General features: G+C 38.6%; 3 protein-coding genes across 8 annotated transcripts in view; 2 read left to right on the forward strand and 1 right to left on the reverse strand.

The window, feature by feature from the left end:
- LOC106965118 (TRPM8 channel-associated factor homolog) overlaps positions 1 to 11,162 on the forward strand; it is a 21,413-nt gene extending 10,251 nt beyond the window's left edge. The window contains exons 1-13 of one of the 5 annotated variants that reach the window (XM_015061045.1): positions 2,296 to 2,388; positions 3,138 to 3,191; positions 3,322 to 4,091; positions 4,469 to 4,685; positions 4,782 to 5,073; positions 5,974 to 6,275; positions 6,391 to 6,565; positions 7,530 to 7,624; positions 7,793 to 8,003; positions 9,011 to 9,247; positions 9,354 to 9,577; positions 9,708 to 9,821; positions 9,937 to 11,162. In XM_015061045.1, coding sequence (XP_014916531.1) covers positions 3,445 to 4,091; positions 4,469 to 4,685; positions 4,782 to 5,073; positions 5,974 to 6,275; positions 6,391 to 6,565; positions 7,530 to 7,624; positions 7,793 to 8,003; positions 9,011 to 9,247; positions 9,354 to 9,577; positions 9,708 to 9,821; positions 9,937 to 10,170 — 2,748 coding nt within the window. In that variant the 5' untranslated portion in view covers positions 2,296 to 2,388; positions 3,138 to 3,191; positions 3,322 to 3,444 and the 3' untranslated portion in view covers positions 10,171 to 11,162. Of the gene's footprint in view, positions 1 to 2,295; positions 2,389 to 2,457; positions 2,553 to 2,791; positions 3,054 to 3,085; positions 3,192 to 3,321; positions 4,092 to 4,468; positions 4,686 to 4,781; positions 5,074 to 5,973; positions 6,276 to 6,390; positions 6,566 to 7,529; positions 7,625 to 7,792; positions 8,004 to 9,010; positions 9,248 to 9,353; positions 9,578 to 9,707; positions 9,822 to 9,936 lie in introns of those variants that run through there. The other 4 variants (XM_015061036.1, XM_015061028.1, XM_015061054.1 and 1 more) reach the window with 4 other exon arrangements.
- Positions 11,163 to 13,508: 2,346 nt separating this feature from the next.
- LOC106964923 (TRPM8 channel-associated factor homolog) lies at positions 13,509 to 14,966 on the forward strand. The gene is made up of 2 exons (XM_015060718.1): positions 13,509 to 13,613; positions 13,730 to 14,966. The coding sequence occupies exons 1-2, from the start codon at positions 13,512 to 13,514 to the stop codon at positions 13,961 to 13,963; spliced, it is 336 nt and encodes a 111-aa protein (XP_014916204.1). The 5' UTR covers positions 13,509 to 13,511; the 3' UTR covers positions 13,964 to 14,966.
- Positions 14,967 to 17,733: 2,767 nt separating this feature from the next.
- The window catches only part of LOC106965146 (TRPM8 channel-associated factor homolog), a 20,814-nt gene continuing 11,966 nt past the window's right edge, over positions 17,734 to 26,581 (reverse strand). For both annotated transcript variants that reach the window (XM_015061077.1, XM_015061070.1), the window contains exons 2-12: positions 25,229 to 25,963; positions 24,802 to 25,018; positions 24,087 to 24,372; positions 23,256 to 23,551; positions 22,079 to 22,253; positions 21,874 to 21,968; positions 20,685 to 20,895; positions 20,346 to 20,582; positions 19,256 to 19,479; positions 18,655 to 18,768; positions 17,734 to 18,340 (exon numbers count right to left, since the gene is read on the reverse strand). In XM_015061077.1, the coding sequence (XP_014916563.1) occupies positions 18,107 to 18,340; positions 18,655 to 18,768; positions 19,256 to 19,479; positions 20,346 to 20,582; positions 20,685 to 20,895; positions 21,874 to 21,968; positions 22,079 to 22,253; positions 23,256 to 23,551; positions 24,087 to 24,372; positions 24,802 to 25,018; positions 25,229 to 25,872 (2,733 nt within the window). In that variant the 5' untranslated portion in view covers positions 25,873 to 25,963 and the 3' untranslated portion in view covers positions 17,734 to 18,106. The remainder of the gene's footprint in view (positions 18,341 to 18,654; positions 18,769 to 19,255; positions 19,480 to 20,345; positions 20,583 to 20,684; positions 20,896 to 21,873; positions 21,969 to 22,078; positions 22,254 to 23,255; positions 23,552 to 24,086; positions 24,373 to 24,801; positions 25,019 to 25,228; positions 25,964 to 26,581) is intronic.

Raw genomic sequence — 26,581 nt, forward strand, 5'->3', positions numbered from 1 at the left:
ATCATCCAATGGTCTGAATGGCAAAGAGCTGATTGTTACTGAGCACTGACGTGGTTATGAGGACCAGTTTAGTTAGACGAGCTGTGCCGTTGATTTTCTTGAATTTTCACCTTTATTTAAGACATTGAAAAGAGAGGTACATACGGCTGGCACTTTTTATTTTACTGTTGAAGTTGTATCCCAGGGAAGTTGGGAAACAAATATAAGAAGTAGGTAACATAAAACTTCTCTGTATTAATGTTCTACAACATATTGTTTTACTTTTTGCAATCTTATAAGAAATAACTTTCTTTTGAGATCTGCAATTTTAGTAACACTGTTAACTGGCCTAAAAGTTGACAGTTGGCAACGAACAATAAAAAGACCCTTAGCAATATTTGGGTCTTTGAAGCAAAGATCTGTCCTGTGATTGACTGCTGACCGTCCCGCTGACCCCGCCTCTCACCCAATGACCACAGGTTCTAGCCCAGCTCCTCCATGATCCTGCAAAGTTATCTAAACCTGCAAAGTTAAGCAGGTTTAGATAAAAAATAAAATGGATCAAGTATTTACCTTCTTTTAAACCTTACTGCCATAGCTATCTGTGCTGCAGAGCTAATGCTAGCTTACGTCCAAGAAGGATGTACGCAAGCTTGATTGACATCGCTAAGACCCTGCTCCTGGCTCTGATTGGTTGTTTCTGACTGAGCTGTGTATTTCTGTAGTTAGGACTAGAGGAAGAGCTACATTTTTTCACAAATTATCTGTTTCATAGCATATTTTTGTGACATAGTGACAGTTTAAACAAATATGCAGGAAACATATTTTTCATAAAATGTACATATCCCATGTTTAAGAGCTGCTTCACAGTTTAGATGTGGCATGTGAGAGGATTAGGGCCAGTGGAAAAAAAAGAGACAAATCTCAGAAAACTGATTAACACATTTCTTTTCAGTGTCCCTAATTGACTTCTGGATGTCAAATTGAGAAACGGACAGGTTTCTGTCTCAACTCGCAAGTAAATTAAGAGATATGAATTATAGGTTGGCAGACAGGAAGTGGTTGTAAAACTGTTCCTGTTTGTTCCCACAGCAACAGGAACAGTCACACCAGCTGTAGGGTGTGACTGCACCTCTGACTGTGTCTCAAGATCTTTTTTTTGTACAATCTTCATAGTGTTTCACTAAAATAATCCTCTTGATCATACAGTGTGAGCATATCATGTAAAATAACTTCCGAAGAAAAATTAAGGACTAAAGATGAGTAAAATGCAGTAAAATCATGGTGAGAAGCGACACCATCCTCAGTTTTAGCAGAAAACAGAGAATTACAGACGAGGTCAAATTTGTTAAGCATGACGAGTAAAGATCCTGAAAATAAATCTGTGGCATGATCTCACACTGAAAAGTTTAGAAAAATCCAACATTTTGAGTGAATCAAAGGGGAAGGACAAATTACACACACACAAAAAAAATGTTTTGGTGTCACTGAAAGCTCCTAAAATAAATAAAACTTAAGTGTTTTTTATTTTTATTGTTTTTAAGTTGATGGTGTCTAGGAAGTTCAAAGCAGTAACCAATTTGCTTTCTGTCTCATTGGGGGTGTGAATAAAACAAAGACTCATAGGCCCATTTGTCAGACACATAATAATGCAATAAACAGGTTGAGTGTTTTGTGAAGATTTTGTAGATATTTGTTCACACTGCTTGCATAAACTTCCTACCACTGTTACACCCTGCTTTGCATAACAAATCACCATTTTCATTAAACAAACAAACAAAAAACAGTGAAGGTGTTCACGTGGTTATTACTTATGATTCCCAATACGAAAATTTTAAGAAGGCCAAATCGTGGTCTACAAATTACAGCTAATTACATCTTTTTCAACTATTAATCAGAGTACTAATGAAAGATAAAAATCTATATTTTTCTAAATATTTATTTATAAGAATTTAAAAACAAAGTTACTCAAACGATGTATGTTCTCGTCTATGAACTTAAAAACATGTAAACTCCGCAGACATGTCTTTGTATTTATTTAATAGGCAATTAAAATATATTTCTAAGGTGGAATAAAAACACATTTTGAAATCACTGCTCTACATGGAACAGTGATTCCATGTAGAGCAGTGAACAGTGATTTCCATGTTGCGTATTTAGTTGCGTTTCCTAAATATGCAACTAAAAGTAGATGCAAATACCTTTTTTTTTTTTTACTTTTACATGTATCACACAATTTTAAATTGAGATTGAAAATCACTAACAAACCAAACCAACAGTTATTGTGAACTCTCTGAGCATTTCTTGTCGGCCACCCCGGTAATTACAGGACCCCGGTTCAACCAGCGAGGACGACGTTCGTGAAACAGCTTTTGGCTGTTTTCTAATTATTTCAGAGCACGAAGGAAGGTAAATATAGTGCGATTTCTTATGCTTTCTTGGAGTTGGCGAGTCAAGCTTATTCTTTTTGAGTCTTCCGTGTTTGCGGCCGCTCTTTAAAAAAGGCTAGTGTAGAAACTTGCTTTAAGCGTAAGAGGTTCCGCAATGACTTGGTGAAACGCAATTCACGAAATGTAAGTTTTACCACTATTTATGCCCACCTCCTTTTTGTTGTTTGTAAATCCTGTAAAAATTTACTGAGTTATGATCTTTTACTTGTTTACATTGTGTACTTGTATGAGTATACACGCATTTAAAAAGTCGAAAGACTTTCCGGGTGTGTCATTGAATTCTCCTCCGCCCAGTCAAATGGGGAAACAGGGAGACCCTTGTATTGTGTGCGCGTTTGACAGCATAAACAATCTAATACCCAACTAAAAATACCGTCAGGGGTGAATATAATACACTGTATTTTGTAAATGGGCGTGGACTTTATTCTTAACTGTGCATATTGAATTAATTGTCCTCAAACAGATCTTCCAAATGCGTTTATGTTTATTTGAAAAAGACTAAAAGCTTATGTGCAGGGTGTGTTTCTTTATCTTAACAGCAAAGCTTCATCAGGCTCAAATATTTGTTTACTCCCATGATAAACAAGTCTTACTAGAAATCTTATCCTGGGTGGCTCCTTTTAGGTTTGTCCTGCCTTCTTATTGTTTTTCTGCAGATGATCACTCTTTGCTCTGCTTTCATTTACATTCTTGCCTCTCTGCCGACAGCTGGTGGTTGATGAAGCACCCATCTACTTAAGAGGGAATACATGTAACTGTCAGGTAAATTATGATTACAATGATGTATCTTTTATAGTTTTTATTTTTGTGAGTTTACATGTCTGTGTTTTAACTCAGTTGTCGCAAGTTCCATCAGTAATGTTTTGTATTTTAATATTTTTTCTTCCTGTAGGCCTCAACTGCACTGATCCATCAAAGAGCAGCTGTTAAACTGGATGTTGACAAATTGAACTTAAGGCGTTGCTGGAGACTATCCTTAATTTTCTTCACTGATCAAATATAACTAGATTACATCATGTCTAACTCAACCAGCCAAGTCAACCATCAGGCAGCCTACTTGTCTCTCATGAAAGGAGTGAAGGAGCTGGACTTTTGTGGCCCCTGTGTCCCCAGTGACCTGCTGCTGATCGGAGACCATGCCTTTCCGTTAGCCATGAACAGCAAAGGTCAGGTCCTGATGGCTGCGTCTCTGTATGGTGCTGGGAGGATTGTTGTTCTGGGTCATGAAGGCTACCTGACTGCCTTTCCTGCTCTGGTGGAGAACGCCCTGATCTGGCTGCGGGGTGATGGATCAAATGACCCTTCTGTATTTGTGCACAACAGCGTCAGGGTGGTCAGCGACAACCTCAGCAAGTCTACCTTCCAAGCACAAGTGGTGGGGGGCTTTGATAGCAATCTGAAGACCGGTGTGTATGTGACGGATGCGTACAGCGTTGGTGCTGACCCGAAAGACTTGGTGGCCTTCATGAAAGCTGGAGGAGGGGTGCTGATAGCCGGCCAGGCGTGGAGCTGGACTGCAGATCACCCTAAGGAGAACACACTGCATCACTTTGATGGAAACAAGGTGTCTGGGGTTGCAGGGATCTACTTCTCTAAGAATCCAGCAGAGGAGGAAAACCTCCCAGTCTACCCACAGATCCCATCCTCCTACATGGCTGTAGTGTGAGCATGCACTCCATTTCTTCTAATTTATTTTTAATTTTTCTTTGTTTTTAGCACAAAAGGTCCGAATAACATTTCCTTTTTTGCTTTCATTTTGACTTTAAGACTGTAATATTCACTATCATTTGCGAATGATAGTGAATATTGCTATCATTATAGTAATATAATATGCTGTAGGATCCTATAGCATATAGGATCCAATAGCATCCTATATGCTATACTATAGGATTGTTTTTGACAGAAATTCAGAGTCAACCCTTTGTTTAGTGTTGAACTGATTTTCTGCTCCCACCTTTCTGAATCTGACATAAATATCAGCTCCAATTCCGTTTTTCATTTTTAATAACTCTTCTTTACACTCTGCTTTTCAAATACAGAGTAGGGAAGGATTTTGAGGACGACTTGCAGTTCTTACTTGATGGTGTTTCAGAGCTCGCCATCCCAAATGGTTCACTAGCATCAGAGGTTATGGTCCATGGCCCGCTAGCATTTCCAATTGGTGTAGCAAATGGTGGGCAGGCATTTTTGGCCGGAGCCTATTATGGCCAAGGTCGGGTCATCGTTGCTGGACATGAAGGAGTTCTGAGTGCTGAGGTAAGGTTAATGGGAAAGTTGTGTTAAAACTTTGTAAGGTTTATCAGAACATCTAGGTTAACTTTTTTTGTTGTTGTTGTTTCTTTCAACACCCAGGCAAATGCTTCATTTTGGAAGAATGCCCTACACTGGCTGGACGAAGGACGAAGGGGCGTTGTTGGAGTAGCACTGAATAATGGGATTAATATAGCTACCAACTCAGGCCTAAAAATGGAGAAGACGGGTTTCAAGAAAGACCTGAGTGTGTTTGTGTCTCCATCCAACCCCCAAAGCCACTGGGAAGAGATCCAGAACTTTGTAGCAGAAGGAGGAGGTCTTCTGATTGGAGGACATGCCTGGTACTGGGCACAGAGCCATGGTGGAAAAAACCCAATGACAGAATTTGGAGGTAATAGACCTGAATAAATTATTATAAAACATCATAAGTAAATGCCAAGCACTTTTCTGCTTTCTGAATATGCAGCACCTTACACCTTTATTGGAAAAGCCTCGAAACAAATATCCACATCTTGTCGATATTTATCAAATACCATTTTGTCACACGTAAAAAAGTTTTAATTTGAGCAGGAATTTAGGAATGTGTATTTGTCTTTTTTTTTCCTTCCTTTCCTTTAAATTTTGTTTCTTTAAAGAAATGTACTTTAAATGAGATTGCAGGTCATATTTTCCAAACGTTTCCAGGGTGAGATTACCAATCAGCTATGAGGACAGGACAGACAAAATCCTGAATCTGCTCTGGGAATGGTCATTGTTTAATATTTCATATTGCATTTAATGTCTGGTACTCTGACAGGTAGGGTATTATAGATGGCTGGATCAAATTTGACTTTAGAACTAATTAAATGCATTTAAATGTTAAAATCTATTATGAGACAAAAACAAGAAGAACTTAAAGTTTGGAGGCTGATGAAATAACTGCATTCAATTACAGTGAAATTACTGTTGAAAAGACAAAGGATTGCGTTTGTGAAACTCGGACAAGAACTCAATCGTGACTGATTGATGACTACTTTATTTTGAAACCAATGTGTGAGAGAAGTTTAAGTTTGCTATAAGGACACCATGAGGACAGTAGTGGAATTGCAAGTTTTGTGGCAGATATTAGAGTCATGACCAGGTCTTAGCTGAGCTGTGGTGGAGTTGCCCTTTTTCAGGGAGTTTGGAGGTTTTCTCCGTCCATGAGGATCTCCTTCACAAAGTCCAAAAACAGTGTCATGTTATTGTATGCATTGCTGCTTGTTTGTCTTGAGTTGCCCTGTGTACTTCTGACCCATTGAATGTTTTGCAGGGAACAAAATCCTAAACCAAATGGGGTTGAGCCTGCTGAAGTCAACTATTCCAGCAGGTTCCCACAAGGCTCTGGATCCCAGCCAGGCCATCAAAGACACCTACCATTTCCGGCATCTTTTGCACCGCTTTGCAAAGCATGTAACTGTGAAGGAAAAACTCAGTAAAGACGAGGAGGAATTCCTCAAAAAGCTGGGCAGCGACTGCTCCACCTACTTGAACATGAAAGCTCATGACTCCTGCCACTACTCTCAAGTGGTGGCAACCCTCACAGACATCTTAAAAAAGTCAGGCATGCCACAGGTGAGGAGAAACAAAGACGCTTAAAATATTTTAAAACTTGAACCAAGTTATCAGATCTCTGACCGGCGGTTTCATGCCTTAATATCTCATTTTTATTGTTATTTCCATCACCAAGGTGAGTGAAACATGCCCAGTCAAGAGCCCCAAAGACCACCTTCTGCTCAACATTGGGGCAGAAGTTTACAAGGTTTGCCCAAATCCAGACGACCTCCTGCCGTACCTCATCAGGGACAATCCACTGCTGCCAGTTGTCCACAATCACATGGTCAAAATTGATGTCAGTACAGAAGGTGTGGTGTTTTGGTTTTTTTTTTTTTTTTTGGTATACATTCCTTATGGATAGTTCCCCAAGTTCATTATATGAATTTGATAAGCTTTGTTTTTGAGAAAACAAAGCAACAGAAGTTCTCTACAGGGAATCACTGGCTTGGCCAACACTTGTCCTGCATCTGTGACTGACTATCTCAGCAGCAAAATGATACAACTTTGCATCTGACAAAGTTAGACCAAGATTGTTAAAGTAAATTATATATGGATGGAGACCCAACACTGAGTTTTGTGGCACCCCCTTTTGGACTGTAATAAATTCACAACACAAACCATCATATCTAATGCACTGAGACCCTTTCCAGAGGTAATTTGAAAATCATGTTACTATCCTGTAAATGTTGCCAATGGGTAGTACTATAACCACCTTCAATATGTTATATAATTTCTAGGCATATGATATAAGCTTTACTTCAGATGTACAAGCAGAGGTACCGAATTGTGTCGAGGCAATAAAAGGAAACTTCCTCCAGCTAAACTCTAATAAAACAGAGAAATAAATCCCAGGCCCTTGTTATTAGCAGTTTGTTCAATCTTAAGAAACCTTGGGTCCGTATTCATAAGTTGTCCTTATGAATACGGACAACTTAAAATCTGCATACCTGCATAAAATCAAAACCCTTTTTTGTTCCGCCTGTAAAACACCAGAAGGTTAGGAGGTAGCAGATATGGAGATGCTTGTTCATTCTTTCATCCCATCTTGTATTGATTACTGCAGTGCAATATATTCATCACCCAATATAACTATCCATTGCAAAGCTAGCTTACGCACACGGTCAAATGAGGTAATTTCTTTGCTGTGTCTTTCGTTTTTTGAAAACCCTTTTTTGATTTAACTATGAAAAGTGCATGTAAGTTTAATTTCTTAATAAACGCTAAAATGGATATTAGTAACTTTGACTTTTTCTGTTTGTGCGTGTTTATCAGGAGGAGAGGAGTGGATCAGCACAGGTCTCTACCTTTCTCCTGGTATGAAGACATATGTGGCCATACCAGCAGATATCGTCAACAAAGGATGGCAGGTACTTTACATAAAATCTGTTGCTGTATTAACGCAGAAGTGTTTAATATGACATTATTGCCCATGTACTTGCAATTATTCCTTGCTCATGTTATAATAAGAAAGGGGCTTGAATGAAGCTATGAAGCATCCTCCCAAAGCTTTAACTTGTACTTCATTATACCCATAGATTCAGTTAGGCTGTCAAACAGATCATCTGAATGCCGCGGAGTTGAAGAGAGCTCCATGTGTCCACGTACGCTTTCCTGTCAACTCTCAGATGATCCAGGTGTCGAACCTGTGGGGAGGACTCATTTACCTTGTGGCCCCACCCAAAACACAGGCACAGGGGTTACAGGCTTTTGTACAGATGGCTGTCCCTGCACCGTATTATAAATCAGGTGAGTGTGGTGGTGAGAACTATTGGATGCCTAAACCAAAGACTATTCTAGTCAGTAGGTGTCCAGTTACAGATTTAGCATTGACCTCAGGCATTGGAGGTTTAAATCAATTACCAAACAAAAGTAGTGATGGCAAAGGTTTTAGTTTGCTCTTAAAATAAGATTTACAGTCTATTGTCCAGTGAACAAAATGAATTCAGGAGAAACGTTTCTTCCGGGTTATACCTTTTAGACCTAGCAGACCAGCAACCCACTCAAGGTTTTTAAAGCATGCTGCTTTCAGCCCAGTTTCCCTGTAAATTACACCTGTAGCAAATTATTGTTGTATCACAGTGGTAATGTAAAAAAAAAAAAAAAGATGGCTACCAATCTACATAATTGGAGTTGCATGCTGACTCTGCTAGAGCCATTTATTTTCACAAATCTCATCCAATTTTGGTAAGTTAGAGTCCCTACTGTGACTTTTTCTGTTTTGCCACTAAGCAGCTAAATATCCTTTTAACTTATTGTTTAACTTTTTCTGGTCAACAACAAAAACCTATTAATCATCGGCAGTCATTGTCTTCTGTTCCAGACTACACTCCCCATGTGGTAGTGCATTTGATGTGTTTCTGCTGAGTTTCTTTGTACTTAGCAGTCACATTTCCCAGGTTCCCTGTTGTGATTCAATAAGATTGCTCCCCTCAGCTGGAATTTCAGCTGGGAACAATGGCATAAGTCAAGCAGCCCCAGGTTTTATACCCAATATTGCTGCTGTAACACAAATGTTCATTTGGTGTTTGAACACATAAAACGGATATACAAAATCAGCTCCTACTGCTAACATGAGATGGCACCAAAGCAAAAGGAAAATGACGGTATTTTTCTGATTTGCAAGTAGAAAGCTCCTCAACTTGGATATGATATCAATAACGGCTCCTTCTTCTGAGACAACTTTGTTAAATTGAATGCCAGTATGTTACTTCATCCCTTTGTTTTAATGGACCTTTTTGTTATTTTCTTTTCAGGTGTTACGACTCAAGCTGAATGGTCGTTGTTGTGTACGGCCCCTTCACCTTGGGCGGAGTTGGAGTTTGACAACATCATCCTCACCGTACCCTCTGATGTCGTCAGACGTCTCGATCACCCCGATAAGTTGGCGATCCTCTGGAATGACATCATGAAGGCCATCGCTGACCTGGCTGCCAAACCCCACAAATTTCCACGGAAAGAGCGTTTTGTGGCAGACGTTCAAATTTCTCACGGTTGATATTTTTATCTTTTACACTTAATTTTTTATCCTGATGAGTCTCCCAAACAGTGCTGTCGTCCTCCATGCTTTTACCAGGATTTTATTGTTTCTTTGCTCAGGTTTTATGCATGCAGGTTATCCTATAATGGCACACAGGGGTTCTGCAGCTGGGTTGGTGGATGTTAACCATGTGAAGACCAAAGGCATTTGGGGTGCCATCCATGAGCTCGGACACAACCAACAGCGAGGCTGCTGGGAGTTCCCTCCACACACCACAGAGTGCACATGCAACCTGTGGTCAGTGTACGTGCATGAAGTGGTGTTTGGGATCAAACGGGACAAGGTAAAGGAAAACAATGCCTAAAATAGTTTTTTTTTTTTTTTTTGTGAAGCAAATTTCGTAAACATCTCCTATTTTAATATTTAAACTACAAAGTTCTGCTACACAGTTCGTTTTACTGTGGTTGTTGCAGGCTCATGGAGCGATGACTTTGGAAAACCGAAATAAACGAATGAAGGACTATATACAAGGGGGCAAGCAGCTCAGCGGCTGGAGCATGTGGGTGGCCCTGGAGACATACATGCAGGTAAGAGAATGTTAAAAAAAAAAGTGTTTTAACCTAATAAAAATAATCCTCAACCCATTTCATATGCTTCAATCTTTTTAAATGGCTCAGTGAAGGCCTCTGTTTGTTCTTGTAGCTCCAGGAGAAGTTTGGCTGGGATGCCTTTAAGAAAGTGTTTGCTGCCTACCACAAGATGAACAACTTTCCCAAAGAGAACAAAGGAAAGATGAACCTGTATGCAGAGACATTCTCCCAGACTGTGAGCATGAACCTGACTGGATTCTTTAAAGCCTGGGGATGGCCTATCGAACAGGCCACTGAGGAGAAACTATCCAGCCTGCCTGCTTGGACTGATCATCCAATGGTCTGAATGGCAAAGAGCTGATTGTTACTGAGCACTGACGTGGTTATGAGGACCAGTTTAGTTAGACGAACTTTAGTTTGGGGTAAATTAGCTACAAGTCGTGATGATTTTCCTGCATTTTCACCTTTATGTATAACATTAAAAAGAGAAGGATATATATTGCATGCACTTTTTACCTACTAATATGGCATTCTAGGGAAGAGGAGAGCAGAATATAAAAACGTGGGAAATGTTACTTTAAATTATTTGCACCCATCACACCTGGGCAACGGATTTCAGGAGTTGTTTCTGTAGCAACAAAGATCTTATGAAAGGGGCATCAAGGGATAATTGTATCTCAGAAAAAAAAAAAAAAAACAACAAATGGAAGACCAATGTGCTCATAGGTTATATAGATAGATTTTGTATTCATGTTCCACACAAATTATATTAGGATGATTTTTTCTATGAATTATATTGTTTTACTTATTGCAATATTACATGTTAATCATTGCTGGAAGAACTTAATTTTGGGGTCCATTTACAGTATCCAAAAAGCTGGTACATGGCAAAAATCAATATAACAACAAAAACACTTTTGAACCTTTGAAGCAGGGAACTTCTTTTCTACCATCTCTGCTATCTCAATCCCTGCTGCAGGGCGAATACGAGCTTATATCAGTTAAATTCAAAAACACTTTATCTCAAAGGAAAATTAAATAAATGGATATCAAAGAAGGAAGAAAAAGTTGTGCTCCTGCTCAGTTGTCTTATTTCATTTCCTGTGTTGCATTTTTGTTGCTCTTGACGCTTTAAATTGACTTTTAAAATTAAAATTTAATATGCCTTTGCTTTACAAGGGTCATTATGGAACAAATAATGCAAAAGTTAATCAGCGAAACTCTTTTTTATGCGTGTGTAACTGAGGCTTGTAGAGCCACAGATATTTCAGTTTTTTTGTTTTTTTTTTTTAATTAAAGCATGTTCTGTTTCTCAGGTGGAGTCTCAGAACATAGAGGTCATGTAGAAACGCACGTTTCTGCTTCTTCGTCTGTATTTTTTCTTCCAGGCCTGTCTGTTCATGTTCATTTAGCTTTGGATGCCAAGCCACAGACATGTCATAAAACATTTCCATAGGTTGACTCTTCCCTCAATAACTCCAGTGGAAAGGCGTCCAGACTGCACCTTTACATCTCTATTTGAGTTAATGTCAGTGTTTTATTCAAATAATCCTCTGAATCATATATATTATCAAACATTTAACAAAACTTAGCAACATTTTTTTTCCATTTTTTTTTTTTTTTTTTTGCTTTGTGCAAAAAACATGTTTGCACAAAGCAAATTAATTACAGTAAAACAGGAGAAAAAGAAGCTCTAATTCTTCTGTCAAAATTACAAAAAAATAGATTTTACAGCTAACATAATTGTTTTCACCTTCTGACACCCCTTTAACGAAGAAATACAGCAGGCTATAATGTATTAATATGGACATTAAGAAATTGCTGCTCATATTAGACTGAAAATTCAGGTTCAGCACAAGTTCAGGCTCTCAAAATATTTTCACATCTCACATTGAAAATAAGAAAAACTGAATTCAAAAACAAGAGTGTAGAATATGCATCCATAGAATGAAAACAGTCTGTAAATGAGGCACATCTGTAACAAAAATAAGGCTGACAATTTTTATATTCACTAAAAAAACTTGAGATCATGACAAACAGTGAGCTCACCCCTCAACATACATGTTGATGGCATTTCATGTTCCAGAGGATGGAGAACTCACCAAGCAAGACGAAGAGCGCCTTAAAAATCTGGGAACAAATTGTGCTTCCTTCTTGAGGATACAGGATTATGGCAGCTTCTGCTACAGGCAGATTCTGTCCCTTCTGACTGACATCTTGAAGAAAGTGGGAATACCCCAGGTGGGCCACAAAATATTTATTTAGCTGTAGGACTTACAACTATTTAGTTTACTTGTTTTGTAGCACAATGTTGAATATAAAATATAGCAATATCTTTCAAAATACTGACTGATAAAAACAATCTATGGGCACCAGTAAAGCAGAAAACACTGTTTTGTACAGTCAAAACTTGTGGCAGTAACTCAAATCTGCATTATACACTGTTTCCTCAACATCAGAGTAGTTTTGCAGAAACAACTTTCTTTAGTTGACTTGAGCAGTTGTTTGCCTCGCACATTTCATTGTCCTCATTTGACGTTTCTAGCCGCAAGCTCGTTTTATGAAAAAGTTGCTAATTTTTTCACATTTCAGAGCTTCCCTCTTTTTTTTCTCCATGCAACTCTCGCTTTTTCTACTTTCCATTTCTTAAACACCACTGACCAAAAGCATTGATGTTTTACTCCTGGGTACATCTTTAAAAAAAAAAAAAAAAAAAAAAGAGAGGAAGGCCACCAGTAGATCCATGTGGTGACTTCATGCTGCTCTAGTATTGCCATAGCTTGAATTTATGTTTGTTGTAACTTATAAGAGAAGATCGAGACAATGCGGTTTTGATCCAGCAGCATTTACTTAGTTTCTAACAGCAACATAGTAGAAATCAAGGCAGGAATGGCCGCGCCACCTGGTGGTCTCAGTCATTACGACATGTACTGCTTCAAAACAGTAAACCGGACATGGCCTGTGGGACAGCAGTCGCTGTGTACACTATCAATCCAGTATCATATCTGTATACCGGCCTGATTAAAAATAATAATAATAAAAGATGACCTACCTTGAGGCCCATATGTCAGACCGACATTTGGGCGCTCCAGGTTCGGTATACCGAGAGAGAACCCATGTCTCCCGGCAAATCGTTTTAAAAACTCCCAATAGTTTTCCCCTATGAGTGGAGGTGAAACACAGATATTAAGTCTGGTAAAAGCTGTAAATATTTTTGGTTCACTAAAGTAATTTATTTATTTATTCAATATCCCGCAGTGCTGATGAAGCATCTTCTGCTGTTTTGGTCGAGCAAAGCAGGAGGGACTTTTGTTTGAGTCTCTTTTTTTTGTTTGCTTCATTTGCTTTTTGTTTGCGTCTCTTTTTTTTGTTTGCTGCATTTGATTTGCTTTTTGTTTGCGTCATCTCTTCTTGTTTGCTGGATTTCATTTGTTTGCGTCTCCGTTTTTGTTTGCATGTTTTATCTGTTGCTGCGCATTTGCACCTGTCGGCCACCGTACTTTGTTGCTGACTTGACATACACAGGTTACACACAGGCCAAAGATTTCATAGAAACTTCCAACTCAATACTGGTCATTCCAAATGTTCATCATAATCACACCTGAAGGAGATCAGTCCATTTGTTAAATGTGCTTTAGGTACTGTAGATACATTAATTCTAATTGGGCTCAATAGTTTCANGGAGCGATGACTTTGGAAAACCGAAATAAACGAATGAAGGACTATATACAAGGGGGCAAGCAGCTCAGCGGCTGGAGCATGTGGGTGGCCCTGGAGACATACATGCAGGTAAGAGAATGTTAAAAAAAAAAAGAGTTTTAACCTAATAAAAATAATCCTCAACCCATTTCATATGCTTCAATCTTTTTAAATGGCTCAGTGAAGGCCTCTGTTTGTTCTTGTAGCTCCAGGAGAAGTTTGGCTGGGATGCCTTTAAGAAAGTGTTTGCTGCCTACCACAAGATGAACAACTTTCCCAAAGAGAACAAAGGAAAGATGAACCTGTATGCAGAGACATTCTCCCAGACTGTGAGCATGAACCTGACTGGATTCTTTAAAGCCTGGGGATGGCCTATCGAACAGGCCACTGAGGAGAAACTATCCAGCCTGCCTGCTTGGACTGATCATCCAATGGTCTGAATGGCAAAGAGCTGATTGTTACTGAGCACTGACGTGGTTATGAGGACCAGTTTAGTTAGACGAACTTTAGTTTGGGGTAAATTAGCTACAAGTCGTTATGTTTTTCCTGCATTTTCACCTTTATGTATAACATTAAAAAGAGAAGGATATATATTGCATGCACTTTTTACCTACTAATATGGCATTCTAGGGAAGAGGAGAGCAGAATATAAAAACGTGGGAAATGTTACTTTAAATTATTTGCACCCATCACACCTGGGCAACGGATTTCAGGAGTTGTTTCTGTAGCAACAAAGATCTTATGAAAGGGGCATCAAGGGATAATTGTATCTCAGAAAAAAAAAAAAAAAACAACAAATGGAAGACCAATGTGCTCATAGGTTATATAGATAGATTTTGTATTCATGTTCCACACAAATTATATTAGGATGATTTTTTCTATGAATTATATTGTTTTACTTATTGCAATATTACATGTTAATCATTGCTGGAAGAACTTAATTTTGGGGTCCATTTACAGTATCCAAAAAGCTGGTACATGGCAAAAATCAATATAACAACAAAAACACTTTTGAACCTTTGAAGCAGGGAACTTCTTTTCTACCATCTCTGCTATCTCAATCCCTGCTGCAGGGCGAATACGAGCTTATATCAGTTAAATTCAAAAACACTTTATCTCAAAGGAAAATTAAATAAATGGATATCAAAGAAGGAAGAAAAAGTTGTGCTCCTGCTCAGTTGTCTTATTTCATTTCCTGTGTTGCATTTTTGTTGCTCTTGACGCTTTAAATTGACTTTTAAAATTAAAATTTAATATGCCTTTGCTTTACAAGGGTCATTATGGAACAAATAATGCAAAAGTTAATCAGCGAAACTCTTTTTTATGCGTGTGTAACTGAGGCTTGTAGAGCCACAGATATTTCAGTTTTTTTGTTTTTTTTTTTTAATTAAAGCATGTTCTGTTTCTCAGGTGGAGTCTCAGAACATAGAGGTCATGTAGAAACGCACGTTTCTGCTTCTTCGTCTGTATTTTTTCTTCCAGGCCTGTCTGTTCATGTTCATTTAGCTTTGGATGCCAAGCCACAGACATGTCATAAAACATTTCCATAGGTTGACTCTTCCCTCAATAACTCCAGTGGAAAGGCGTCCAGACTGCACCTTTACATCTCTATTTGAGTTAATGTCAGTGTTTTATTCAAATAATCCTCTGAATCATATATATTATCAAACATTTAACAAAACTTAGCAACATTTTTTTTCCATTTTTTTTTTTTTTTTTTTGCTTTGTGCAAAAAACATGTTTGCACAAAGCAAATTAATTACAGTAAAACAGGAGAAAAAGAAGCTCTAATTCTTCTGTCAAAATTACAAAAAAATAGATTTTACAGCTAACATAATTGTTTTCACCTTCTGACACCCCTTTAACGAAGAAATACAGCAGGCTATAATGTATTAATATGGACATTAAGAAATTGCTGCTCATATTAGACTGAAAATTCAGGTTCAGCACAAGTTCAGGCTCTCAAAATATTTTCACATCTCACATTGAAAATAAGAAAAACTGAATTCAAAAACAAGAGTGTAGAATATGCATCCATAGAATGAAAACAGTCTGTAAATGAGGCACATCTGTAACAAAAATAAGGCTGACAATTTTTATATTCACTAAAAAAACTTGAGATCATGACAAACAGTGAGCTCACCCCTCAACATACATGTTGATGGCATTTCATGTTCCAGAGGATGGAGAACTCACCAAGCAAGACGAAGAGCGCCTTAAAAATCTGGGAACAAATTGTGCTTCCTTCTTGAGGATACAGGATTATGGCAGCTTCTGCTACAGGCAGATTCTGTCCCTTCTGACTGACATCTTGAAGAAAGTGGGAATACCCCAGGTGGGCCACAAAATATTTATTTAGCTGTAGGACTTACAACTATTTAGTTTACTTGTTTTGTAGCACAATGTTGAATATAAAATATAGCAATATCTTTCAAAATACTGACTGATAAAAACAATCTATGGGCACCAGTAAAGCAGAAAACACTGTTTTGTACAGTCAAAACTTGTGGCAGTAACTCAAATCTGCATTATACACTGTTTCCTCAACATCAGAGTAGTTTTGCAGAAACAACTTTCTTTAGTTGACTTGAGCAGTTGTTTGCCTCGCACATTTCATTGTCCTCATTTGACGTTTCTAGCCGCAAGCTCGTTTTATGAAAAAGTTGCTAATTTTTTCACATTTCAGAGCTTCCCTCTTTTTTTTCTCCATGCAACTCTCGCTTTTTCTACTTTCCATTTCTTAAACACCACTGACCAAAAGCATTGATGTTTTACTCCTGGGTACATCTTTAGAAAAAAAAAAAAAAAAAAGAGAGGAAGGCCACCAGTAGATCCATGTGGTGACTTCATGCTGCTCTAGTATTGCCATAGCTTGAATTTATGTTTGTTGTAACTTATAAGAGAAGATCGAGACAATGCGGTTTTGATCCAGCAGCATTTACTTAGTTTCTAACAGCAACATAGTAGAAATCAAGGCAGGAATGGCCGCGCCACCTGGTGGTCTCAGTCATTACGACATGTACTGCTTCAAAACAGTAAACCGGACATGGCCTGTGGGACAGCAGTCGCTGTGTACACTATCAATCCAGTATCATATCTGTATACCGGCCTGATTAAAAATAATAATAATAAAAGATGACCTACCTTGAGGCCCATATGTCAGACCGACATTTGGGCGCTCCAGGTTCGGTATACCGAGAGAGAACCCATGTCTCCCGGCAAATCGTTTTAAAAACTCCCAATAGTTTTCCCCTATGAGTGGAGGTGAAACACAGATATTAAGTCTGGTAAAAGCTGTAAATATTTTTGGTTCACTAAAGTAATTTATTTATTTATTCAATATCCCGCAGTGCTGATGAAGCATCTTCTGCTGTTTTGGTCGAGCAAAGCAGGAGGGACTTTTGTTTGAGTCTCTTTTTTTTGTTTGCTTCATTTGCTTTTTGTTTGCGTCTCTTTTTTTTGTTTGCTGCATTTGATTTGCTTTTTGTTTGCGTCATCTCTTCTTGTTTGCTGGATTTCATTTGTTTGCGTCTCCGTTTTTGTTTGCATGTTTTATCTGTTGCTGCGCATTTGCACCTGTCGGCCACCGTACTTTGTTGCTGACTTGACATACACAGGTTACACACAGGCCAAAGATTTCATAGAAACTTCCAACTCAATACTGGTCATTCCAAATGTTCATCATAATCACACCTGAAGGAGATCAGTCCATTTGTTAAATGTGCTTTAGGTACTGTAGATACATTAATTCTAATTGGGCTCAATAGTTTCAATAGTTTCATCCCTTACATTTTCAGATGGCATTTCATTAGATTTTTTCTTTTCATTCTTTAGTTAAAATTTAGAGCCACACAATAAAATGCAATACCAATCTTTGCAATGTCTTAAGACAATACCTTGACAGCAAGACAGTCAAGTAGAAAATAGAAAAGGAAACTTTATTGTGGTTAGCAGTACAGTTGTGACAAACAACCATTAAAACATTACAAGTCAGAACCAGAAAACATGAAGGAACTGAGTGTTTAAATGTACTGACAGAGAGAAGAGTGATTACTTAAAGAAATTAATATTGCAATATATGAGTACACCAAAAGGATAATAAACAGTGATTTTTTTCCCCTGTTTCCTTACATATCACCCATGCTGTTCATCTGTTAAAGAAAGAAATTCTAAATATTGCCCCAGTATTGTAGAGATTTACTTTTTATTCACTTTGCTGAAATAAAACAAGTTTCACTTAACTAAAAAATACTCGAGACAGAAATTGTTTTAGAGTCACTAGATACCACGATGATAAGTTTAATTTTATTATAAATTAATGTTTCAGGTAACTTATGATTTAATGGTGGGATATGAATTATGCTGTTTTTTATGAGCCATTGGCCAACCTTTTCACATAATGTTGTCTTTAAAATCAGTCACCCCAAAAATTATTTCTTGATAATCATGATTATTTTCAGTAATCATTCAGTTTTTCTAGCATTACATTGGAAAGAAAAGACAAACTACCGCTATCAATATCAATAAAACCAGGTTACAGTTTAAACTTGCCCCAGTGGTAGTTTTAGTTATAGGCCATCATGTTAGGCCATTGGGTGATCGGTCCAGAGAGGCAGGTCGGAGAGTTTCTCCTCTGTGGCTCTTTGGATGGGCCATCCCCAGGCTTTGAAGAATCCAGTCAGGTTCATGTTCACAGCTCTGGAGAAAGTCTCAGCATAGAGGTTCATCTTCACTTCTTTGTCATTGGGATGGTTGGTCATGTCATGGTAGGCAGCAAACACCTTTTTAAAGGCATCCCAGCCAAACTTTTCCTGGAGCTACAAAGAAGAAAACAGGCTTATGCAGATGTGACCTCAGATATAAACACAGTGACTGTTCTGTCTTTTTATTTCAAAAGGACTTTTTATTGTATGTCAACACTCATACCATTGATTGTGTTCATAAAAGTTCAATAACGTGTCCTCTGTGAATAAACAGTAGGCTGAAAATTGTTGTCTTGAATCCACAATGCATCATTCATTCAGTCATTCATCTGTTACTACAACTATCAATTAACCTACTGGAAGACTAACGTTCGATCAATCCTTTACAGATTTTCCTTTAAATTACTTTTATTTGTTTTTTCTCTAACCTGCAGGTATGTCTCCAGGGCAGTCCAAACGTTCCAGTCGCTGAGATTCTTGCCTCCTTTCACGTATTCCTCTACAGAGCGCCTCCGACTGGCTGCAGTTACGGAGGGATGAGCCTGGATTAAAGACAATGACTTAATTTTAGATAAAGGTAGCAAAAGTTCACTCTGTGACTTAGATAAACATCATCTGACCGTTACCAGATTCATGTTTGTTGCAACATGTACAGAGAGTCTAAAGGCAATTCTAGACTTGCAACATAAATATCTTAAAGTCTTCCCTCTTACTTGTCGCTACAGTAGATGACTTTGTGAGGCTTTTCCATAAAATTATGTGATGTCAATCTGATAATATGTCAATGAAACAAACATATAAATGTCTCCATCTTCACAGTACAAGTCTGATCTGCTAAAGTGCTCAATATATACAGGCTGATGTATGATGTGAAGAATATTTGTGGTTCAACAACAAAAAGTTACTGTTCATAATTCCTGAACTGCTGTTCTTGCTTTTTCTCTGTGATGTGGGAGATGTGATTAGTTGAGGCAAAAATAGTCATAAATGGATAAAACTCAATACTCAACAAACTAAAAGATAAGTCACCTTTGCTCTGTTGAGTCCCAGCACCTCCTCATGCACATACACTGACCACAGGTTGCATGTGGCCTCTCCAGTGTGTGGTGGAAACTCCCAGGGGCTTCTCTGCTGGTTGTGCCCCAGTTCATGAATTTCTCCCCACAGACCTTTGGTCCGGGCATCTTGTGGGTTGAACAGCTCAGCTCCTATAGATGAGTGCATCATGACAGGATAGCCTGAATGCATCCAACCTGGGAGGAGAAAACACAATTTTCTCTGATTTCAGTTCAACTAAGATCAAAAAATAATCAACATCTTTCTCATTTTCAGCCAGCTGCTTTCCTCACAGCAACAATGTTGTCTTCTTTCTCCACCATAAATTAAATGATTTTGAATCAAATTATATTTAGACAAAAAGAAGTCCCTAAGCTGATTTCAGTGGGATTCTGTGACATATTTCATTGCTATGGTGTACTGTGATCATGTATGTAGCACAGACAATAAGTAAAGATTTGTGTCTTAAAGGAAAGTGTTAAATCTTGGTAGTTTTGATTTATATTTTAACTCTTTTCCTATGGAAACCTCCATTTCTGTCCATCCATCCATCTTCTTTACACCCTTGTCCCTAGTGGGGTCAGAAGGTTTGCTGGTGCCTATCTCCAGCGAACGTTTCGGGCGAGAGGCAGGGTACACCCTGGACAGGTCGCCAGTCTGTCGCAGGGAAACACAGAGACAGACAGGAGGACACACAACCATGCACACACACACCTAGGGAGAATTTGGAGAGGCCAATTAACCTGACAGTCATGTTTTTGGACTGTGGGAGGAAGCTGGAGTACCTGGAGAGAACCCACCATGCACAGGGAGAACATGCAAACTCCATGCAGAAAGACCCCAGGCTGGGAATCGAACCCAGAACCTTCTTGCTGCAAGGCAACAGCTCTACCAACTGCGCCAATATGGAAACCTTGTATATCAAAATTCTAATTTGTGTTTATCTTATGTTAAATGTTTGATTTGATTTGTCACTTCACGTTGCTTCGCCAAGATCACAAGAAATTCCTGCAGAATTATTTGTCAATCATTTAACTTCTTCTTACATTTCCTGCATCCTTACCTGCAGAAATCTGCACATCAGCCACGATACGTTCTTTGCGGATGAATTTTTGTGGAATGACGGCCAGATCTGCAACACCCTTCATGATGCCATTCCAGAGTTTTTCCACCTCCAGAGCGTTCTCCAGGTCACGAATGAGGTGTGACGGTGCAGTAAGGATGATGTTCTCAAACTCCATCTCTGCCCAGGGTGCAGGAGCTTTGCGCAGAGAGGACCAATCAGCTTCTTTAGTTACACCTGAAGTAAAGCAAGGAATACACATTATATCAGAAAGCCCAGAGCTCATCACAGCTATTGGATTCTCAAAATATCCCCCTATGGAGCATAAGATAAACTCACCAGACTTGTAATAAGGAGCAGTGATCGCCTCCTGAACCATGATCTTTTCGTCCTCCACCTTCACGTCACGAGGAGCCACCAGGTAGATGAGTCCTCCCCACAAGTTCCACACCTGCATCCTCTCTGATGTAACAGGGAACCTCTTGATAACATATGGAGCTCTCCATAACTCCTCGTGATGCAGCTCATCACTTTGGCATCCTATTTGGATCTTTGGGTGACACAGACCAAGTATTACAAGTTTGAAAGATTGCAGAAGGTTCTGGTGTATTTTGGGGCTGGACTTTTTTTTTTTTTTTTAACTAAAATGTGTTGCACAGCCATGAATTGAAGAGGATGGCATTCCCTTTGACATTTAAATCATTTAGTTGTGGTCCATATAGAGTGGACCTGTAATGGTTTGGTCTGAATTCCTCTACAGGTCCCATTTTTATCCCTGTTCTATTACAGTTATATTGGGTTGAAGAAAGGCCACAGAATGGATTAGGATCACCTGCTCCCCAAGACAAAAATGGCATAAAAAAAATCCCAAACAAAAGATGTTATAATACAATTCAAAACACACAGTACTACAGTTATTGTCCTCAAAGAGCTAAAAGTAAACAGTGCAAACATAAGCAGAAGGCATGATGCTATTTATTTTTCTTGGAAAAGTATCCACACCAGTGGGGAAAGTCTTTGATTGCTTCAAGAACCAGTGCTTTAGCAACCTGATACTATGAGGCGGTGTAATGAATTGTGTGGATAAAGACATCCTACAGCTGAAAAAATTGACTTGTCCACCTGTAACTTTGGCATTTATGAATCTGGACTACAAATTACCTGCAAGATATAAAAATGGATTCATGAAAATGGTTAGCCAGAAGTCCATGACCTTAATTACCAGTTCTGCAGAAAATGTTGTGATTGTTCAAAAAACATAATAAGGAATAAAGAAAGCTGAACATATTGAAAAATATGGCTCAAACAGAATATAAAGAAGCTTACACAGCAACGGGAGAGACAAAAACTTTTCTGCACTCCAAAATATATTTTATTGCTAAAACAGTGGATTTTGCATTACATGTCCCCTTTAAAGCACTAATGTTTGGTAATATTAGAATTGCATTTCATTCAGATGTTCTAGGATTTAGCATAATGTTTAGGGGAATAAATAAAGACAGCAATAGTTTGAGTTCATGTACACTACCGTCCATTTCCTGTTCACAAACTTTGGTGGTAAGATCATTTCTGTCTTCATGCCAGGAGAGAGGTACAGGCCTGTACTGATCCATGCCTCATGTTCTGTCACATAATCACGAAAAACAAGCCAGTGAGTCATTTCATTTTCACCATTACATAAAAAACATTCTTTCACATTTTCCCCTTATTAGATAACAACAGTGATCTCCGACCTCCTGTTTGTGCAGTGATCTTAATTTGTTGGTTCTTGACCACGGGTAGTGGCGGGTTATCCTTGATGATGTAGGGCAGAAGCTCCTCCTGGTTTAGGGAAGCATCATACACACTGGTTGCCAGACTGAGGAGTGCATGCTCTTTGGGTCTCTTCACAGGGTTCTCCTTACTTGCCTTGAAATAATATAGTTCATATGAACTCTTAGAAACCAGTGCTTTGCAAAAGCATTGACATTTATTATAAAAAGTTTTCACCCCCTTGCATGTTTTACCCTTTTTGTTACTTTTATAATTAAATCATCCATCCATTTTCTGAACACCCTTGTCCCTCAGTGGGGTCGGGAGGGGTGCTGGTGCCTCTCCAGCTAACGTTCCGGGCGAGAGGCGGGGTACATCCTGGACAGGTCGCCAGTCTGTCGCAGGGCAACACAGACACACAACCATGTGCACACACACCTAGGGGCAATTTAGACAGACCAATTAACCTAACAGTCATGTTTTTTGGACTGTGGGAGGAAACCAGAGTACCCGGAGAAAACCCACGCATGCACAGGGAGAACATGCAAACTCCATGCAGAAAGACCGGGGCCGGGAATTGAACCCAGAACCTTCTTGCTACACGGCAACAGCTCTACCAACTGCGCCACTATGCAGCCCTAATTAAATCATAATCACCAAAATTTGGCATTTTTGACAAAAAATGTTACAAAAACCTTTAATGTCAAACTGAAAGAAGATTTTTACGAAATAGTAACTGTTAAATAAAAATATTTAACACAAAATAAGGGATTGCATAAATATGTTCCCCGTTTTATTCAGTATTTATTAGAGACACAGTGGCTGGAATCACAGAATCTTTGGATGTTCCAGGATAACGTAAATCATTGATTGTCGCCAGTCTTACATGTTTTGGTTCTGTAAGTGTGCAGGTGCATATAAGCACATAAAAGAGAAATAGAAAGGTCACAGAGTCACAAATTCATAACAATATAGAAATCTAGGACAGCAACAAGACAAATACTTGGAGTTGACAATGCACAAAAATGTTGTTTCTAAAATTTTTGACCATGTATAATTTTTCTTCCAGTATTTTTGAAATACCCAATGATATATTTTCTTAAACTGAATAGATTTAAAGTACAGAAGGAAATGGAAAATTAATCTTATAAGTCCCACCTGTTGGATGCCCACTTTCTTTAAGATGTCAGTCAGAAGAGAAAGAATCTGTATGTAGGAGAAGTTATTATAAGCCTCCATCCTCAAGAAGGAGGCACTCTCTGATCCCAGTTTCTTTAGGTTCTCTTCTTCTTCTTTGGTGAGTTCTACACCCTCTAGAGCATGACCAGCAAATTTATGCAGGAGATGACGGAAATGGAGCTTGTTGACTTGGCTTGGATCAGGAGCTTTGTAGACATCTCTCTTTATAGTTTGTGTTAATAAGCCCAAGCCCATTTTGCTCAGGATTTTGTTTCCTGGAACAAGAAAATTGCACAGAATAATCTTGTAAATCTTTCATATTTTTTTGGCTCACAGAATTAGACATTAGTCAGTTTGAATTACACATAAAACAGGAATTTTTGTTTTTCTACACAAACCCTGGCAGATTAAGATTTTAAATTATATTACAAATAGACATGTGTTCCTGAAATAGAAGTAAGACTGGAATCTCACAAAAGATAATGAATTAGTATTATTTATTTGGAAAATAATTTTAATTTACTTTCATTTTGATAAAAAAAATGTCATGACAGTAATTATTAACACCCCATCTGATAATCAGTAGGAAAACATGACTTGTCATTACAGTTATCAAAGGTTAATTCAGTATGACTGACCTGCTTTCCAGATGTTTCCACTATTATTTTAAAGTTGTTTTTTTATGTTGAGCTCCAAGTCTCACATATATTTGATATCTGCTCAGCTCTCTACAGTATATATTTCTCTTTTACTGAGTTGGCTTATTAGCCTTATAACTTATTTTAAATATGAAGAAATGTGGCATCATACCTGAGAAGTCTTGCATGGGGTTCTGGCCAATGTGTGTTGCTCCCCAGTGCCAGGCATGTCCACCAATCAGCAGGCCTCCTCCCTCGACCACAAAGTTTTGGATTGTCTCAGGATCCACATTAGTGTATGCTTTGCACACAAACACACTCAGCTCTGAGCTGAAGTTTGTCTTCTTACATGTCAAACCTAAGTTGGATAAAGGTTTGACGTCTCGCTCAAATCCAACCACTCCTCTTCTACCTTGGTCCAACCAATCAATTGCATTCTTCCAAAATGATGCCAGTTTCTGTTAGAAAAGAGAAGATAGAGGAAGAGACACTAGAAGTATTCTTAGATCTCAGCCAATAACCATGATATAGAATATGAAACCATACATTATAGAAGAGGTATATAACTCCAGGCCTCAAGGGCCGGTGTCCTGCAACTTTTGGAAGTGTTGCTGATCCAACACGTCTGAATCAAATGGATTAATTGTATTCTCAGTGTGAGAACAAGTTCTCAGCAGTCCTGCTAATGACTTTATTATTTCACTTAGTTTTTGAAGCAGAGACACATCTGAAAGTTGACACTGGCCTCCAAGGCCTGGATTATAAAGACCCCTTCAGTATAAAGTTAACACATAAATATTTTGACAGTATAATAGTTTATGCTGTAAAAAACATAATGGCTGTTTTTAGTGAAACAAAAACAAAATTTCAGGTCTCCTTTACTGCACCTCATATTGCAGAAATGTCTCATGTGTCACCACAATGACCCGTCCCCGACCATAGTAGGTTCCTGCCAGGAACGCCTCTCCTTTATCTGTGGTACCAATGGGAAAAGCAAGAGGGCCATGGACCAAAGCTGCAGAGGGAACTCCATCTCCACGAATGTCAAAATCTGAAATCCCTTTCAGCAAGAACTCCAGGTCTTTTTTGAAATCCATCACATGACTGTGTAGCAATATGAAAGAGACAGAAACACAAAGCTGTGATGATGAGTGAATGAGGAAAAAAACTCTTATATATTAACACCATTAAAACCGTACGAGGAAGAGTTTGAACATCTAGCTCCCCATTGGATTTCTAAAAACTACCTATAAAGAATGATGACATATTAAAAAAAATGTCTGAATTTGCAGTGAAACCAAAGATTACACTTACCCTACAGTTTTCCAGGAGGATGGGATCTCTGGGGAAATGGGAAGTTTTACTGCCTCTCCATACTGAGCAGTAAAGTAGATTCCTGCTACTCCTGTAACTTTATTCCCTGGAAACTCAAGGATTAGGTTTTTATTCTCGTTCTGTGAAGCCCACCACCAAGCTTGTCCACCAATCAGCAACCCTCCCCCTGCTTTCACGAAGGCTATCAGCTCTTCTGCCTTTGGACCCACTTGGTACGCATCTGTTACATACACACTGACACCCAGATCTGCTCTAAATTCCTCAACAGGACTGACTTGGTAGCTGGATCTGTTGAGGTTATCAACAACTCCTTTCATTGTTTTTGGTACACCTAAAGACAGGTTGGCAGACTCCCCTCCTCCCAGCCAGGTCAGAGCATTGTCTACCAGAGCAGGACAGAGGGTCAGGTAGGTCTCGTGGCTCAGGACCACGATTCTTCCTCGGCCGTACACAGAAGCAGCCATGAGGATGTGACCCTGGCTGTTCATCACTACAGGAAAGGCATCTCCTGTCAGCACCAAGTTACAAGGAACACTGGAGTGCTGAAGGTCCACCTCCTGAATACCTCTTATCAGAGCCTTGTAGGCATCCTGAGGGTAAGACTGGGTCGACTGGTTGGACATGATGGGAGGAATTAATGCTGTGTAGTTTGGATGAAGAAGGTAATGGACAAAAGAAAGCTGTTCCAAAGAGATACTGTGTCAGTGTCTCTTCCTGCAATAGAAACAAAATGTTCAAGTTAAAAATGCTAAATCATGTAGTTGTATAGCAGTCATAGCACCACAATGAACCACTCCTACAAAACAGCTTAGGGGGTTTGTTGATGAGGATTTAAGTACAGAGCATTGTCACATTAATGCATTCACAAATATTAAGTAAATCATTTCATAAAGTTTTAATAAAAATTAAGTAACACTCCCTCAACTACTTGTACTTTAAACTTAAAGCATTATTTCTAGAACAGAGAGGTTATGGCTATTAAAACGTATTTTCCCCATGTGTATATTTAAAATCTTGAGAAGAAGAAAACATGGTCTTTGTCTTGGAGGAATAAGACTGAAATGAGTGAATTTTATTTGAGGCCATTTTCAGCATCTTAAGTTGTATCAAGCAAAGTCCAGGGAAATATTTCATTTATGGGAATAAAATTAATATATCTTAACTGGATTTGCTAAATGTAAAATAGCAAGTAAATAATAATCAGCTGGATTTTATTACCATGTTTTCCTTCACAGTTGGAGCATTTACACAATACATTTTAGTTTTGACAGTTTTTGACAAAAAGTTAATTCAAAATTGATATCAGGTATCAGCAGTGTTGTGTTCAAGACC

This window comes from Poecilia latipinna, unplaced genomic scaffold (genome assembly GCF_001443285.1).
Source record: "Poecilia latipinna isolate Pla-1442-1.1 unplaced genomic scaffold, P_latipinna-1.0 Scaffold68, whole genome shotgun sequence".
Taxonomy (NCBI): domain Eukaryota; kingdom Metazoa; phylum Chordata; class Actinopteri; order Cyprinodontiformes; family Poeciliidae; genus Poecilia; species Poecilia latipinna.

Coding starts and splice junctions, on each gene's coding strand:
- LOC106964923 (XM_015060718.1), top strand. CDS start 13,512: ATGACTTTGGAAAACCGAAATAAACGAATGAAGGACTATATACAAGGG. Junction 13,614..13,729: donor CCCTGGAGACATACATGCAG/GTAAGAGAATGT, acceptor TTGTTCTTGTAG/CTCCAGGAGAAGTTTGGCTG.